The 18,107-nt window shown below is 36.0% G+C and overlaps 1 protein-coding gene across 19 annotated transcripts in view; it reads left to right on the forward strand.

Annotated features, from left to right (window-relative positions):
- Window positions 1-18,107, forward strand: part of LOC128870262 (unconventional myosin-XVIIIa) — a 255,787-nt gene that overhangs the window by 218,199 nt on the left and 19,481 nt on the right. For 7 of the 19 annotated variants that reach the window (XM_054112870.1, XM_054112875.1, XM_054112865.1 and 4 more), the window contains 3 exons: window positions 10,775-11,140; window positions 11,231-11,413; window positions 11,487-11,582. In XM_054112870.1, the coding sequence (XP_053968845.1) occupies window positions 10,775-11,140; window positions 11,231-11,413; window positions 11,487-11,582 (645 nt within the window). Of the gene's footprint in view, window positions 1-489; window positions 729-1,460; window positions 1,495-1,518; window positions 4,534-10,774; window positions 11,141-11,230; window positions 11,414-11,486; window positions 11,583-18,107 lie in introns of those variants that run through there. The other 12 variants (XM_054112918.1, XM_054112927.1, XM_054112934.1 and 9 more) reach the window with 7 other exon arrangements.

Consider the following 18,107-nt stretch of genomic DNA (forward strand, 5'->3'; position numbering starts at 1 on the left):
AAATAAATAAGAAAACAAATAATAAATATGAAAGCAAATTATAAAAAATAAAAAACTTTTACGTAAAATAAAACAAAATTTTAAAAATTAAGAAAAAAAAGTAATAAAGTGAGTAACCTAACACAAATAAATAGTAGTAATCTAAAATAAAAAAATAAAGTAAAATAAAATAAAGTGAATTAAAAAAAGTTAACTAACATTGCTTAAATAAGATTATTTTCAGCAAAAATTAAATAAAAATAAAATTTTATAAAATAAAACAAGGTTAAATAAAATAAATTTCAACAAAAAGAACAAAACTACAACTACATATATTCAACACTACATAAAAACTAAGAAAAAAAATTTATAAAATAAAAAAGAATTATGTAAAATTTATTTCAGCGGAAAGAATAAAAAAAAATTGCTTAAAAAACAGATACACAACAAACAAACAAAAAATAACATAAAAACATATACCAAAACAAACAAAAAACAAAAAATAGAAAAATACGTAAAATATAACAAAATATTAAAAATTAAGAAAAAATAATAAAGTGGTGAAAAATAATAAAAACAATATTACGGTAAAACTAATTTAAATTATTTAGTAAAAAAATGTGTGAAATGGAAGAAAAATTAATTAAATAAAGTCTGATAAATTAAATGCACAAAACAAAAGCAAAGAATAAATGAATTGAAAAAGTGTCATAAAATGAGTTAAAATTGAATAATGGAACAAACACTAGGTAAAGTAAAATAAAACCAAATCAAACTAAAATAATAGTACTTAGAAAATATAGAAACAGAATAAAATATCACAAAAAACTTTAAAATATCATAAAATATAAATTAACATTAAACTAAAAAATATAAAAATCAAATTAAGTTAAACATTAAATAAACATAAAAACGAATTATAAAGTTTAACAAGTAAAAAAAAATATTGTCAAAACAAATTAAAACAAAAGTGCTAAAAAAATATGTAAACAGAATAAAACTACAAAGAGATAATTTTAAATAATACTAAAATTAATTTAACATTAAATTAAAAAATACTTATATTAATAAAATAAATTAAAAATATAATTCTGAAGCTAAGCCAAATAAGTTCATAAAAGCAGTGAAACGTATTAGAATTAAACAAACTAAAACAAATAAAAGAAAAGAAATAATAAGATTTTAAAAATAATTTTTAATAATTGCGAAACTGTAGCCAAAAGCCATTAAAGTAAATAAACCTGGAGATTAAACATTTTAAAATATATTAAAAAAAAAGTAAATAATTGGCGCGTACCCTTTATCTTAGGTGTTTGGCCGAGCTCGTCCTCCTATTTGTGGCGTGCGTAAAATAATATCAAATTTACATTAAAATTTAAATATAATGCCTAGTTTGACCAAATAATTTTGAGTTTATCAGACTGTTAAAATTTAAAATAGCAAAGTTTCGTATTACAATTTTACACCTTTAATTTTTACAGCCTGAAAAAGTTTAAAAATGATTTTTGGAACCAGGTATAAGAAAGTATATTAAATATTAACTAAAATATAAAATAACAAAGACGAAAAAATTCAATAAAGTGAAATTAAATGAAATGGAGTAAAGTTAAACAAAATAATATTAAAAAAAAATGCAATAAAAAATTTTAGAAAAATAAAGTAGTATTAAATCCAATACAATTATTAAAAATTAAATGAAAATTATCGTAACGCAAGCGCGATGAATTGAAATAAATGAAGACAGAGTGAACTAAATTTTATCAAATTTAAATTTGAAGCACTATTTTTTCCCCCCCAAGTTAGGAACATTCATGATCTATCAGTGATATTCTCTCACATTCCTAAATGTATCTTTTGAAAAATAGAAAAAAAAGCATTTACTTGTCATAAAGCAAACAAATACCCAAAACCAAAAACGAACTCCCGCTATCCAAATGCGAAATCAACGAAAATTTAAAACTCACAAACGAACTAAAAACGGCTACTAACAATAAAGGCTTCCCATAGCGACACTAAAATATTGCATTCTCGCAAAAACTGAAAAAGAAAAATAATAATAGCAAAATTCCCTTTCAACTATTTGGCAACTGAAAATTGGCAACATCTTCACTTATCAGCATCAAGGTCCTCACTCAGTGTGTGCGCAAAAACCAAAAACAAAAAACCCGAAAACCAAAAACCAAAAATCCAAATGTGTCTACCCCCGCATTCCGTGAGTGAACGCCCTTGACCCTTCGCTGCATTCAAATATTTATTATTTAATATATACCATATAAGTGTTTATTAATGCCTTTATCGGGGCGTTAAACCCAAAAGTACTGCATGCCACACATCACTAATACGCATACGAATACAACAACAAAATCGACGCCATCCTACATGGCACCATTACAGCCACCACTTGTGCTAACGGCCGATCGAGAAAACGGCGCCGAAAAGGCAAATGAAGCGATTGGCAGTGCCAACACCTCCGCGCCCACAGTTTCATCCATAGCAAGAACTGCAGTAAGCGGTGCCCAGACGCCACTGCTGATGCCTCATACAACTAATACAGCCAGTGTGAAGTCCAAAATACCAACTGTCGATACTGGTATAAATGGTACTGCAAAGCTTGAACAGATAAAACGAAGTGCTGAGCGTGGTAGCGAAACGGTTAAACTCCAGTCTCGACGGCTAGTCACTGCCAAGCAGACAGAGAATGATATTAAGTCAGGAGAGGCAAGCAAACATGCCAAATCAACAAAAACTGTCACAACAAAAATAATTAGCAGTAACAATATTGGCACAGCTATCACCAATGGCAGTTCTACATCGTCCAAAGCAGCGCCTATAGAAACAAAAACGCAATCAGAGAAGACTGTTTTCAAGAAGCCCCAAAATACATTTGACACTCTTGAATCACAAAATTCAACAAGTAACACAAAGCAAACATCAACATCAAAATCAGCAAACACAATTCAGTTAAATAGCAAAACTGATACTCACACAACAACACAATCGTTGTATAACTCGAAACCCCAAACCACTACTTGTTCATCAATAAATATCGAAACGAAACAAACCACCTTATCCAGTACACCAAATGTCAATCAGAAGTCCTCAGATAATTCTAAATTTTTAGAGCGTGTCCTTGAAGCTATGCGTAGTTCGAAACCACAAAACTCAACCGGCTTAACGAAACCTAGCACCTTTGTATTGTCGTCTAAAACAACCAAAATAACATCAACCTCAAGCGCCGCTAACAGCGGTCCACTCTCACCGCCGCCTACCATGAATGGCGGCGGTCACCCCAATCCATTGAGCAACGGTGGTGGCAGCACCTCCTCGTTATCCTCTAATGCCTCCGTTAGTACCAATGCTTCCTCACGTCCACCCGTACCACCACAATCACAACAACGTGCGCGCAAACAAGTGGATGTGTTGTCGAAGCAGCGTGAACGCAGCACAAGCAGTTGCGCTTCTGGCTCCACCACAACTACGCGTCGTTCGCAACAAAGTTATGACTCAGAAGATGGTCTCCTTATGCCTGATATGAAATACCAATCCTCTTACCAAAACCGTTTTACCAAATCCTCTACCAACACTACCATCACCAATGGCACCGCCTCGTCAACCAAGTCTTACCTCAGTAATGGCTATGGCAGTAGCGGTATTTCATCGACTGTTTCGTCGGCATCGTCCTTGTCTTCGAGAATTAGCGGTAATGTTAAAAATCCATCGACTTCAGCCAGCGAAACAGCCGTTGAAGTCTCACTGAAACTTCCTCTCCCCAAATCAGATTTTTTATCAACTACCGGCTCAAGTGGAAATGCTATACGGAATAGTGTATCGGAGCGACTGCGTTCACTCTCACAACGTTCCCCCAGTCCGGCTTTGTCAACATCCTCGCGTTGTTCGTCGTTCAGCAGCACGTTTAACAACAACAATACCACGACCCCGCGCGCGACACCAGCACGACTGACTACACCGCCACGTCGTGTCTTTCCACAAACATATACCCGCGGTGATCCGCTGGATGTCTATCAAATGCACAATCTCGAGCAATCTCCTGTGGTATTTGATGCCAATCTATCCTTTGTATTGGGTTGCAAGAAACAGCCGGTGCATCAAACACTTCGCGCTTCACCCTCTTATGAAGACCCACAAACCACGTCAGCATACCTTTCGGAGAAGATACAGAATTTCTTGCGCCGAACTGATCATGTACAGGAGGAATGGACGGCAATGGGCAAGCGTTCGCGTCGTATGGGATCGGTTGGTACAACAGGCAGCGTTGTCGGCAGCTTGGATAGTGGACGCACCACTCCGACCAATTCAGTGTACGATGATGATACTATTAATTTGATTGAGCGTCAACGCGAACGTAATAGCATGGAACGTTGCTCATCAGTAGGACGTTCGCGTTCCTCACAAAATATACTCACAAAGGCATTTCAATTGACTAAGACTCTGCCACATACACCGACTTCGCGTTCGAATTCGATGGCACGCGAATTGTCCGAAACCGATGATGACCACACCATACAGGAGGAAGACGATAACGACATGGATGAGGTAGGAAAAAAGAGTAGGAGTGAAAATTTGAAAGACAAAAAAAACCGAGTTAAGTAGGGGAAAAATAGAAATTATTTTAAGGCTAACCACGGTTGAACTCTACTTTTGATTCTACGATTAGTTTGCTCGTCTTATCATTTGTAAAATCTTATCTTTCGCCGCATGAGTGATAGTAGTTGATAACGTTTCCTATAAGGCTTTTATTGCATCCTCTGCAGTCACCATGGGAAGCATATTAGACCCTCTTTGTTTCTTTATTGATGATATACATTGTAATTGCTTTACGCACTCTAAACATTTTCGTTGCTATAACAAGACAGTCTGATGCTGAGTTGCATCAATTGGGTATTAATAATGTTGGTGAATGGTGTATTAAAAACCGTTTTAACTTAAATTTTAAAATTGCTTCCATATCTCTTACTCTAAGTGTCGTTCTCGTATTTGTACCTCAATTAAGAACCCTAGAAAAAATCTCTGATCTGCTTGATTCAAAATTTCTATTTTAAAGCCGTAAGTCAAAGGTGGAATATAGGATTTTTTCGTCTGGAGGCCATATTACTAGTACTGTCACATCAAGCGACTTAAGAAAGTTCAATAAAATTGTGTTCCAACTCTAGCCAATAATTTTAGATGTTTACTGACAAACTTAAAATCGCTATTTGGTGAGAGAACTACTCCTTCGCTCACATTCATATTTGACGTCATGAGCGGATCAATTGGTTCTGCTTATTTACTTGAGTCTATTTATTTTAACATCACATTCGTAAGCCTTCGGAATCAGGATAAAGTAAAAACAACTTATGATAGCGGCAGAGTAATCACCTACCCTGTCAGAAATCAAAAAGATTAACGAAACCTACCCAAGACAAGTCTTGTCGAGGCCCTATGCTCCCGAGTGAACAACTCAAAAAACAAAAAAACTTATATTTCTAACTCTTCCAATCTAAGAGCTGGGAAAGAATTTAACTTGCTCTCGAGTTCTTGTGAGGTTGACTTTTCTTTAAAAAACACATACATATATAATTATTATTAAACGAAATGTTTGTGTAGTTCTTTATGTTTATATCTAATAGTCTGCACAAATCCTTGTGTTTTAAAATTATAAGCAATTAACTAAAATGGGCAAACATTAACATGGACACAGTTTTCTTGCGCACCCACCTTAACTCCTAGAGGTTTTTCGTCCACGGTGGCCCGATGTAATCTGTGCAATTTAATCCTCTGACGACCTATTTTAATGATATTTCATTGTACCTGTTTTGAGAAAGGGTCAAAAATGCCAATTTTGGTAAGGGGTAGATTGTTAAATTCGTCTTTAAATTCGAATATAAAATTATACTTCAGGTCATTTAACACAAAATATTTTCGATAAACTTTTCACACTTGCGCCCAAAATTGTAAAATTTTAACCCTCCTTAAAAAAAAACAAAATTGGTGCACTCTCTACTTGAACTACTTTCGGCAAAGTTGAACCTTTTCGTTTGTGTCTCTTACTTTAATCAAGGTTGGTCTGGGAATATTTTAAAACTCTCTAAACTCTAGCATCATTACTCTGGTGTGGGTACCGGAACATGAGGGGCACGATGGGAATGAAACTGCGGACACTTTAGCGAAAAAGGGTGCCATCATTGGTCCTGAACATTTCTGCGAGGTAAACAACAGCTTCAAAAGTGCCTTTTCACGTAAATGGAAACACCGAGGCCTAATCGTGTACTGGAAAGCCCAAACGGGCATGCGGCAATCGAAAGGGCTCATTGATCCAGAACGTATAAAGGTAGAGGCAATCCTTAACCTCAGCAGAAAATACATACAAGTCTACACTGGACTGCTGACAGGACATTGTAAAATTGTAAACTTAATTACCACATGAAAAATTTGGTGTGGCAGAAAATGATTCTTGTAGACTCTACAAAGAGGCACAAGAAACCACAGAACATATTCTGTTCGGCTGCCCAGCAGTGGCACGACGCAGGCAAAATTACCTAGGAGACGGGGTTATAGATCCAAACATCCTGGTAAAAATTAGGCCTACAGCAGTTGTAGGATTTATTAATAGCCTACAACTTTTTGAGTAAGCTACATGGCTGCACAGTAAGAGTATATCTTCTTAGGTCGCAGTGTACAAAGAGAAATTTTAGAATACAGGCTTGTTGTACTGGTCTTCCTATATCAGTTAGAATTGAAAAGATTGAAAAATATCGCACTAAGTGAAACACTTTAAATTTATTTGCTGCAACTTATTTAAAATGACAGAAATTTAAAAAGTTTTGTGTATCTCTTTTTTTTTAGCTATTTTTCCACTGTCAATGACATAATTTAGTTTGACATTCTTTAATTTCTTTTCGTTATAAATAACTTTCCTTTACATTTATCGGTCTAGGTCGTTGAAAGGCCTTTACATTATATTAAGTAAATAATAAATACAGGCCTATATGTTTGTATTCGTTCGACATATCTTTTCTCGTATTCTAAGAATCACTGTAGGCGTTCTTCTAAATCTATTTACATAGATCTCACTTTTTTATGGTAGTACAGACACAATCATCGAATACCAGATATTATACTTATACATCCATATGTTACGAATATTTTGAAAACAAATCTTGCATTCTTTGGCAACGCTGCTCAATTTTATTGTTGGTTCTGTTGGCTGCTTTGTCTCCACAATTGACGTTAATAAGACTCTACTCGCGTCAAAAATATATAATTTGTGTTAAAAAAATTAAAAACTCAGAAAATTTACACTACATCAAAACGATCACACATTTTCCAAAATTCATATTTATTTAAAAATACAAAAAAAAACGAAATGGGGGAAGAGGAAACTATTGTAGATTAACTATCTCATGTTTTTTTGAATTCCCACATTTTGATACGCACAACTTTTATTTGAATACTCTGCGTACTACTACGGTCCCTGAACACTAAAGGTTTAAGATTTGGTGTATTGCCGCGCCAACCTAAAAAATGGTGACCAAACAGCAATGATAGGTTTTCCAATTGTTGTGTTTGAATAGCTGACAAAGTTATCAATAAAAAACCAGCTAACAAGATGTTCTCTGAGGTTGGTCATTTTATCGCGTTAAGCGAACGAAAAAATCTTCTTGGACGAAACCTATTTCTGGCTCAGCAGCTATGCCAAAAAACCTAAATTCAGAAGTGCTCGGCTAAGCATCAATGTGTCCACAACGATTAATTGCTCGTTGTGGTTTATTGCATGGTAGCACCAGCCGGACCTTTTTCTCGTGAAATGAGAAAGGAGTCGCCTTTACCGTTAATGGTTCTCAGTATAGAGCGATGTTAACCGATTTTATGTGACCAAAGCCTTATAATATAGAAATATCCCAGCTGTAGATGGCGCCCTAGGCCGTAAAAACGATGCAACGCTCCAAGTTGTAAAGGAGAAATTTGACGACTGGATCGTCTCACGCCGAGCGTTCATCAATTGGGTGCCGCGAGAGGCAACCTCACTTCCGTGGTTTTTTTCTCTAAAGCTTTGTCAAAGCTAACAAGCCAACCATTTTGCCGGAATGACGCCGCACATAACTATTGAACTAAGTCATTTAAAATTGGATGGACCGTTTGAAGCATTGCTGCAAGTTCGAAGCGGCCATTTAAGTAATTTACTATTCCATTCATAATCCCATTAGCTTAGCTTCACAATAAAGCCAGACTCAATTTGATATCTCACATCGTAGTTATTTTATTTTGCTACAAAAATATTTGTTCCGCATCTTCCTCAATATGAACGAAATCTAACCATAAATACGGTTTTTCGGCATACCTCGTTCCCAACGCCGCACAGTGGGGATTATTAGACACATTTTGTTCAAAAATGGCTAGAGCATCCGATTTTTGACCAATTTTTATCATTTTTTGTTTTTCTTAAAATGGTGGTAAATGATTTTGGAAGAGATTGTCTAAATCGAATTTCAATTTTGTCATTATATCAAAACACACTCTTGACAAATTCAGAAAAGCTTTAAAAATAAGAAATTGTATGCCTTCAAGTTTGGTTTGGCATTCTTTTATTGTACTTCTAATCAACGGTAATACATCCCGGCAAGTACGCAAATTTCCAACCCCCCTTCTCTTCTTCTTCTTAATTGGCGCGATAACCGCTTACATGATTTTGGCCGAGTTTAACAAAGCGCGCCAGTCGTTTCTCTCTCGTGCTAACCGGTGCCATTTGCACACACCGAGTCAAGCCAAGTCCTTCTCCACCTGAACTTTCCAACGCAGAGGAGGCCTTCCTCTTCCTCTGCTACCACCACCTGGTACCGCATCGAGTACTTTCAAAGCCCTCCTTAAGAGGTTAAATAATTTCCTAACTACCTAAAAACTTAAAAACTAAGTTGTTTCAAAGACAAACAGAATATTCAGCGCAAATTTAAAAAAAAATTATATGTACGCTCGAATTGTACGCTCCGAATTCGTTGTCAGTTTGTCCCTGTGGGGTCAAATTGAAGGTCAATTCAAGCCAAAGACTCACCGGAAATATTAAAAAAAAATTATATATATCTGTTTGTCCTTGTGAGATCAATTTTAGCTCTACATCCATATGGTTTTATTCCAAGGTAATAATAACCTTGACGTCGGAGAGAACACTTCTGAATTAGGTCAGTCAAAAGTTCGGATAAAATTCACATTTTCTTCGTTTCACATCTTTTAAAAATCGAATACGTTGGAGTATCTTACAAGGCAACCCTTAATGCTTGTCTGTTCCATCAGACTCCCCTCTGAGAGAGTGAAATCATCCTCTGAGTGTCTAAAAAATATTAAAGGTTTCCGAAATGAACAAAAAGTATAATTTTTAGCTTGCTTTCGGATAGACTTTTGGAAGAGTTTCACCCTATTAAAATAAATATTATTTAATTTATTTGGTCACTTTTAAAGGTAAATAAAGGCTGGAAACATCGATAAGCACTTCTGACTGGTATATTTTGACCTGTTTTGGTAGAAATAGGTATATTCAAACAGCTGATAAATTTAGTTTTACTTTCGACTTTTTGTGCTGCGCGTCTACAATGCAATTAATTTTTATAAACATATTTCGATGTCAGAGCGACTCTGGTTTCCTACATGGCCATCCATGCCTAAAACAGCCTAAAATATCCTTGGGGAGTTCTCCTAAAGTGACAGTCCTTGGCCGAATATAAATTTCGGTAATGTCGGTAACGTAGAACGGAACTCTTGTGGTAACGGTCCTTGTTAAACGGTCCTCTCTTGGCAGGGTCTTCTAAATATCACAGAGTATTTTCGTTTTCTTATGTATTCAGTGCCTGAATTCTCTGAGTTTCAACGAGTGCTTGCGATGTTTACAAAGAGGACTTCGAAATTCCACCGAAATTTAACTACATATTTGTTTATAACTAGACTGCGGTTCTTTGAAATTCCAAAGCTAAAAAAGTATTTGCTTTTACAGAGGACGCTCTAAATATGTAAAAAGTACTTGAAACGGAATACACTTTTACTTTCTATTGGCACCCTATTTATTTAGAGTTTATCGCTGATGTATCCCTTAGGTGGCAAATTCTTTTTTTTTTTTGCCTGCTTTTCTTACTTAACACTTAGATACTATTGAAAGGAAATAAATCCTGCGCTTTTAAACAGAAAAAATACAAGAATCAGTCAATGTCATAATCTAATAGCCAGCTACTGTAAATAAAGCGGGAAATTAAACACTTTAATACTTCTGTGGTTTTCTTTTTCGGAAATATTTTATTTTTGACTTTGACAGCCGCATCAACAGTGTTACGTCAAAGTAAAAGTGGGTCCATGAAAAATATTTAGGTGATGCTTAAGATGTTAGTGTGTCAGAAAATATATATAATACTTATATGCATATACATATGAACATGTCCGGTGATGTGCACACTCGATGGATACTCAAACTTTGGAATTAAAAAAATATGTCACTAAATTCTGCAGAAACTGAATGTATGATTCATTCAGGTTATTTCTGGTGTCTGCAATATATATGCACATATGTATGATGGGACTTATTTTCTAATGGGCAGGTGTTGAAAATTTCACCACTAATGTTCACGCCCACGCTTATTTTAAATTTATTATTAAGTATGAGTATTGACCGCGAAATTATTTTAAATTTTTAATGTGGTTATTTTTAGAGAACTTTATTCTCTAGACACTTACCTATGCATATGACTATTTTAAATTCAGCATTCGATTCAAAATGTATAAATCATTTTATATTAATTCGCATTTTTCCTTTTTCCAGTTATCCGAAATGACGGTGGACCTCGCCGAGGAGCGTTCTACCGCCAATATTGCCACCGAACGGCTCGAAGCCGAAACTGCCGAACGTTTGAAACTCGAAAAAGAACTCAATGAACAGCAAAATAAAGTGAAGAATCTGCAAGAGACCAGCGAGAAGCTGGAAATGGAGCTGATATGCGCCAAATCTGATTTGAACGGCATATCCGAAGATGAGGATCCGGAGAATGAAGAAGGCGGCAGCGGAGTTTACAAGTTGAAATATGAGCGTGTGGCACGTGAGCTGGAGTTCACGAAGCGACGCTTGCAAACCCAACACGAACACGATCTGGAGCAGCTAGTCGGACTGAAGAAACAGTTGGAGAAGAAGGTAAAATAAGAAGCAGTTAACAATTTGTAATTCACAATTCCATAGTTTGAGGAAATAAAATAATAATTTTTTATCGTTCATGTTCAACAGCTCTCTGATGCCTATGAGGAGGTCGAGGAGCAGCGTCAAGTTGTCGGTCAGTGGAAGCGCAAAGCTCAAAAGATGACCAATGAAATGAATGATTTGCGCATGTTGCTCGAGGAGCAGAATGGTCGCAATAATTTGTTGGAAAAGAAGCAACGCAAATTCGATGCGGAATGTCAGTCGTTGCAGGTTAGTGTCGTACTAAATATTTGTTTTTTTGTTTATTAAATATATTTTAATGCATATCTGCGCTTCATTGTAGGATGCTGCACGTTTAGAACGTCAAACCAAGGATAGACTATCGCGCGAGAAAGACGTACTCATCGCTGAGAAATTCACGTTGGAGCAAACATTAGCGGTAAGTGAATGAAAAAGATTTAAAACAGGAAGCAAATGGAGCTGGGTTGCATGAAAGAATTTAATTGAGTTACTGAAGTTTGCTAAGCGTAAAATTTGTGGGCACGTACATCCTTTGGAAGGTGTTTGGCCGTGCTTCCCCTCCAATTTATGGCGTATATCTTAATAAATTTTCGCCACTAGCTTAATGCCGCCTCCGAATTGCATAATAGTACGCGTAGCTTTTCATAGCACAAAAACACTCAGAGGTTTGACATTGCCTGTCGAGGGGGCGATCGCTATCATTAGAACCAAATACTTTTTCTATCAACACAACCCATTTGGCTACGGTAGCCGGTGGATATTCCATGCTTTTTGGAATTTAATTCGAATCCTCGTCAAGAGGGTTATGTCAGATTATATAAAATTTAAGGTTATATAAAATTATTTCGCTGCACGTTCCGCAGATTAAATGTTTCGGGCCACAAGCTAGGTTTAAACTACAGACACTCTAGAATTCTTAAAATATTAGAGTTCGTCCCCATGAGGCTTGATCAAAGTACACCCTCACTGGGTCCGAGCGATACTTTTTCCATTCATATTCCTTCAATTGAGAAATAAGCGAGGTGCAATATTTGGAGACAGGGCATGGCAAACATGTTCACCAATGGCTCTAACCTGGACGGAAGAGTTGGTGGGGGAGTATTCTGCGAAAAGCTTCTCATCAAATTTAGGCTACCCGACCACTGTAGGTAGCCGCAGTTAAAAAGGCAGTGGGTTGGTTCTGTAATTAGTGTAAGGGAGGTGAATATATTCCCCTACAGGCAAGCAGCAATAAGGGCCCTGGGCTCGTTCCAGGTACATTCGAAATGAGTCGGAGGAATGTCTGATTTCTCTCTCGACTACATCAGTATATTTCGAATTTAGGCTCCCGGTCACAGTGGCTTAGCGGAGAAACTGCTGGGCGATTGAGTTGGCTAGGCAGAGAAATGAGAAGATTGGAGTTCCCTTGAGAACCTGTGGTCTATTCCTGAAAAGAAGGGTCTCGCGACAATTCAGCGAGCGCTGGATTAATGCGCAAACGCGCAAAGTCGCGAGTTCGCTATGGGTAGATCAGGGGCGCTCGAGAGAACTTTTAAGAACTTGAGCTCTGACTTTTTTTTTTTGCTACACCTGCGGATATAGCATATTAAAATATGACACGCCTGTCGCTTCCACGACAGTCGGTTCTACGTTACCGAAACGACCCAGATTTATATCCGGCCAAGGACTGTCACTCCAGCAGCATTCTCCGTATATACCATAAGTGTTGGGAATGTTAATGCTGCTACAACAACAACAACGTCACACGCCTGTTTTCATTTCATCAGTACCTTGAAGCGGTTAACGCAAATACATATCGCACTTGTTACGTTAAAGCGTAACAACTCGAAATCTGAACATTTTCAGTAGAGACGAAAAACTGTTTCCGTAAATATTAATAATATAGGTATTACAAGGGAAAAAATATGTAATTGCACGAAAATATCATTAAAAACAATATAACGGTTGTTTCATTCTTATTTGTTTAGTAGTTGCGCTAAAATAACAATTTTTTGAGTGGTTACTCTTTTCCTTTTCTTTTTGAGTTGTTACGCTTTAACGTAACAAGTACGATATATCTAACTGCCGTTTGGTCGTCATTCTCCAATCCAAAGCTACTTCTTCCTGTTTCCTTCTGCTCGATTCTTCCTCTGTTTTTTCTCTGTATGACATACAATGGACGAATTTGATTCTTTGTCCAAGCGGGCCCTAGCGTGGGTAGCCTCTTATCCTATCCTATGGAATTGGCTTGTCTTCTATAAAAATGTGGTATGTTGTCCACGAGTTATCGAGTATTATGAATGTTATGAGTAAATATTCAGCGATTGTTTGCAGAAATCTCTAAACTTTGTACAAATTTCACAAATATAAAAGAATTGTTATCAAAATTTAAAATTTTTGCAATCATAATCTTTTGAAATCTTCCGGGTATGCAATTTTGTAGCTCATTAAATTTTAGTATAATAAAGTGTAAGTTTGAAAAGGCTCAAAAAGCGCGTTGATTCCTGACAATTTGTTTGCATACGATGTTTACGATTTCCTTCCAGCTATATTACGGATTTGGATATAGTTCGAAAAGTTACGGTAAACCCATTAATAAAAAAAATAATAAGAAAAAGGTCTGGAAAATATTATTTCTCTAAAAAAAATTCCAAAATTTAATTCTCAAACAAATTTTTTTTGTCTCAAGTGTATTTACTCTACAAAGTCAAACAAAAATTTAAATATTAAAAAGAGCCTGAGATAAGAAACTCTATACCAGAATTTCCAACCTTGAATTAAAGTTTAAATTATAATTTTTTTTTCAGATCCTCTTATTATACTCATTACCCTCTTATTATACTAAAGCCTATACGGTGCTCAAACCTACAAATAAACCAATTCTTAGATGAATAGACGATAATGCTCAAAATAGATACTTGAATAACTTGTCATGGAATCGCTCATATATTTCCCTATTGCATGACTATGTACTACATAGCATGGCAAAAGAAAGAAAGTAATGAATTTTTAATCAAAAATGGATTTTCTACCATTTGTCGAGATGTAGGTAATATGTTAGGCCTATTAGAGTTAGATGTTATGTATTAAAGGTTGGGGACAAATGTTGATTTTAGCGCATATTTTGTTGAGTGAAGCATTACCATTTCAAAATCTTTTCTATCTATCTAAATATTATATTAAAATCTTATCTTAAATATATATAATATATATTTTTTTTTATTTGAAGCATTTATTAAAAAAATTGTGTACAATTCACATATCCATCGCTAGTCAATACATCCTTCTCTCCTGAAATAATATCCTAGTCTTTTAGGTGCTTAATCTAATCCAAATTTCACCGGATTCGGTGGTCAACTAGTGAAATGTCTGTCTGTAATATGTGTTCACAACAATATGTATCCGAGCGTTGCCATGCATGAATTGCACTCGATCGTTTCTCTTACCGCTTCCCTTACGATTTTCTTTATATCATATGTTCGGTTCAAGCGCATCTGTTTAAGTCTATACTATCCCCAGTTATGGCCCCTCCTCTATTCAGTAGTTTGACACTACCTTGGTTTCAATAAATGCAGAGCCTAATATATTAATCGTTTGGCATTGGCGCTGTTACAGGCATCGATGAAACCACTGAGCCAGGCTGGGCTTTATAATTTTCTGTCTTGGAATTATCGTGGCTTCTCCTTTTTTCATCCTCTATCACAATCGGGCGCAAAAATGATCCATATCACCAATGGGCTTAGAGTCAAACGACTTAGATGTGTGAGTCTACATCTTGCGAAAGCTACACATTCGCAGAGGAGATGCTTTGGCATTTCATCGTCCAGCTAAGGCACTTCATCAACAGTTTAGAAGTTACGGGGTTAGGTCTGGGAGCCTTAGCAGTTGCTTGGCTGTATGAAAAAAATTTGAAATTTTCCAATTAGGGAAGTCTGTACATCTCTATTCCTGCTTGAGAGCATTTATATCTGCTAAAGTAACTTATACGAGTATATATTTTTCCCAGGGTAGTACTTATTAAATATATTACTGGGTATATTCTCTGTTTTCATAAAAGCGGAATTCATTCCGAACAGTGCTTGCGTTCAGTATTTTGTGTTTACATGTTTTTATTGCATGATTTGGTCGCTAGCGTAATTGTTGTTGCATTTATTGTGTATTTGTGTACTTGACATTGGTTGGATTCACACCAACGCAACGAACATGCAACTTGTTGAGTTGGAGAACAGTCGGTGAGATAGTGATGAGACGGAATAAAAGGAAAAAATAAAAGTAAAGTATTTCGAGGTCGCTAAATAAAAAAAGTGAAGTTTACTTAAGAAAATCTAAAGTTTACTTTTATGATGAACTAAGTTTAGTACCAAACCCCAAAAAAAAGAAGATTATTCCTTATGATTTGCATGCTTATTTAGGCGATTCTGCTTAATTGGAATCCCTTCATAGGAACCAATTAGTTATACTATATGCGTGGTGAAGTAACGAAAGATGCGGAGCCTGTACCACCCACCTTGCCTTTATTCTCTATACCTAAACTGGGTGGCAACAGAAACCGTAAGTGGGGTCCACTAGGAAGTAAGTAACACAAATTTTTTTGTACAAACTTGCAAGCGAAGTGGGTAACACATCACACATCCGTTTTACCGTTGTGTGATTAAAGTCAGTTAAGAGCCAATACCCCAGGGACTAGCTTTTAAAAAATTATCTGAATATGGTATATTTTCAAGCCTTATGCGACTTTTAGCCCTGTTGAAGTTCAATGCATATGAATGTTTTTGATTGAATTTTTTTATTGGAAATAACAAATCTTACTATTACACATGAAATACAATTTCATTGAAATGACTTCCATGGTTAGCTTTACGGTAGCTCTTTTTGTCAACCCAAAAATTTTCAATAGATTTCCGGAAGTTTCACATTTTATGTTTCAGCACTTCAATCATCTCTAGATGATTGACGTAATATTTATCACTAACGGCGCTAAACAATAAATAGTCTAATGGAGTCATATCGTAGTTTCCAGTCGGCCAATTGACATCACTATTTCGTCAGATGATTCCAATTTTCTGCTAAGAAAATCGAAAATACAGTTGTCGTTTTTGTTATTGTCTTAAATTTGCTCAGAGATTTCTGATTTTTGAAGGTTCACAACGTAATTCATCTTGAACCTTTCTCCGAAATTAACTCGTTCGTTGGAGATGATATAGGGGTTATATGGTTGGTGTAGAAACGTTGAAATGCCTTTTTTGTGAAAAACTCGCGCACAGCGAACAAGGAATGGCCCGACGCATGGTAGTGTTGTATGATCCAGCGTTTCCAGCCAGACATTGTCTGTCCGGCAGCAGTGTATTCCTGATGAATGATGCACTTGTTTCCTTTAGTACCGGTTTCACGAAATAATCGGTCTAGTGGAAACCTTCAAAAGTGTTCATACCGAAAGAGCTTAGATTTTATGCAGTCAAGGATGAGAGATGATAAAATCGATTCCGATTATCGTCCAGAATAATTTTTTATTGATTTATTTTTATTTTATTTACTAGCATCAGCTGAATGGCTTGAGATATGACAAAAGCAAGCCGCAGTATTTAAAGTTGTTTCTTTAATCACTTAATTTTAACACATTCTAGTATGCTGAGTAAAAGTGGCTTATTAGAAATTCCTTCGCCCGGCGTAAGGAATTGTTTTGCTTGTCGCTGACCGATAGAATTTCGCCAGTGTTTAACGAATTTCTTCTTCTCCCGCTCTCTGGAAATTCGTTAATGTGGCCTTTTGTAAGTACGAAAGGCTCAGGACAAATTAGAGACATGTTTGCCCCTTTTTTTAGCTAGATGATCAGCCAATTCATATCTCTCTGCCAGATGATCAGCCATTTCAATCCCATGCCCAGGAACCCAACCTAACAATACGGTGTTAAGTTCCCTAACGTTTAAAGAAGATTCAGGCAGTCATTTACCATTTTTAAGATGCTTACAGTTGATAGAAGGGCTTTAAAAGCTGCCTGAATATCTGCAAATATGTAAATGTGAGTTCCTCTCATTTTCCTTCGGAGACATTCCCTCACACATATGTATCGTTGCCATGTATTTATTCCTGAAAGATTCTTGAGAAAACCCCCATTGGAATCGATTTCTTAGTTTAGGCCCATTGATTCTCACCCCCTTTTCACTAACCATATTCTAATATCGACCCATCAGCAAACCATATCTGGGAGCCAGGTTTGAAGTTGATAGAATTATTTCTCCAGGCCGAACGTTCATTAATATGAACTTGCAAGTTCTTGAAGAGAATGGGTTTGGGTGGTAATGTATCAGCCCTATAAAGAATATAATTATGTTGATTAATGACGATCGATTCAATATTATTCTTTCTATGAAAATTCTTTCAAGTATCTTCTTTCTAGTAAAATTAGGCCTACAAGAACAGACAGCTTAAAAGAGTTTGCACCGCAAAAAGGCTGAGCCTATTGAGAAAAATGTCTCAGAGAGCTCGAATCTTGTGTATATAAGTACTTACACTTAAGTTAGATTACATTCGACGACTGCTCTTCAGAAGATAACTCAGGGACCATAAATGCCCATTGTTATATCTGGGAAAGAAATATAATATGTCGCTAATCTTAGTGATACCATCCTAATCTTTTTATTCTTCCAACGATACTGCGTCTATACTGCTATAGTTTTTGGAGAAGTATTCCCCAAGAAATCTTAAGTTTTTTTTTCGAAACGAAGTCCATTTACACAGGAAGTTTTAATTGAATTATGTTCATTATTCATCTCTAAGTGAGGCTGGAAATGGGGCCAATAACCATTTCTTCCTAAGAAACCGTATATTCGGCAAATAATAATACGATACTCTGCAGATTTGAAAAATTAATAGATTAATGGACGTCTTCAAGATGAAGAGAGTTGCAATTGATAGATGATAGCAGGATAGAATTTCCTACTTTATTTTTTCAAATTTTTCTAAG

The sequence above is a fragment of the Anastrepha ludens genome, chromosome 2 (assembly GCF_028408465.1).
Source record: "Anastrepha ludens isolate Willacy chromosome 2, idAnaLude1.1, whole genome shotgun sequence".
NCBI classification, from domain to species: domain Eukaryota; kingdom Metazoa; phylum Arthropoda; class Insecta; order Diptera; family Tephritidae; genus Anastrepha; species Anastrepha ludens.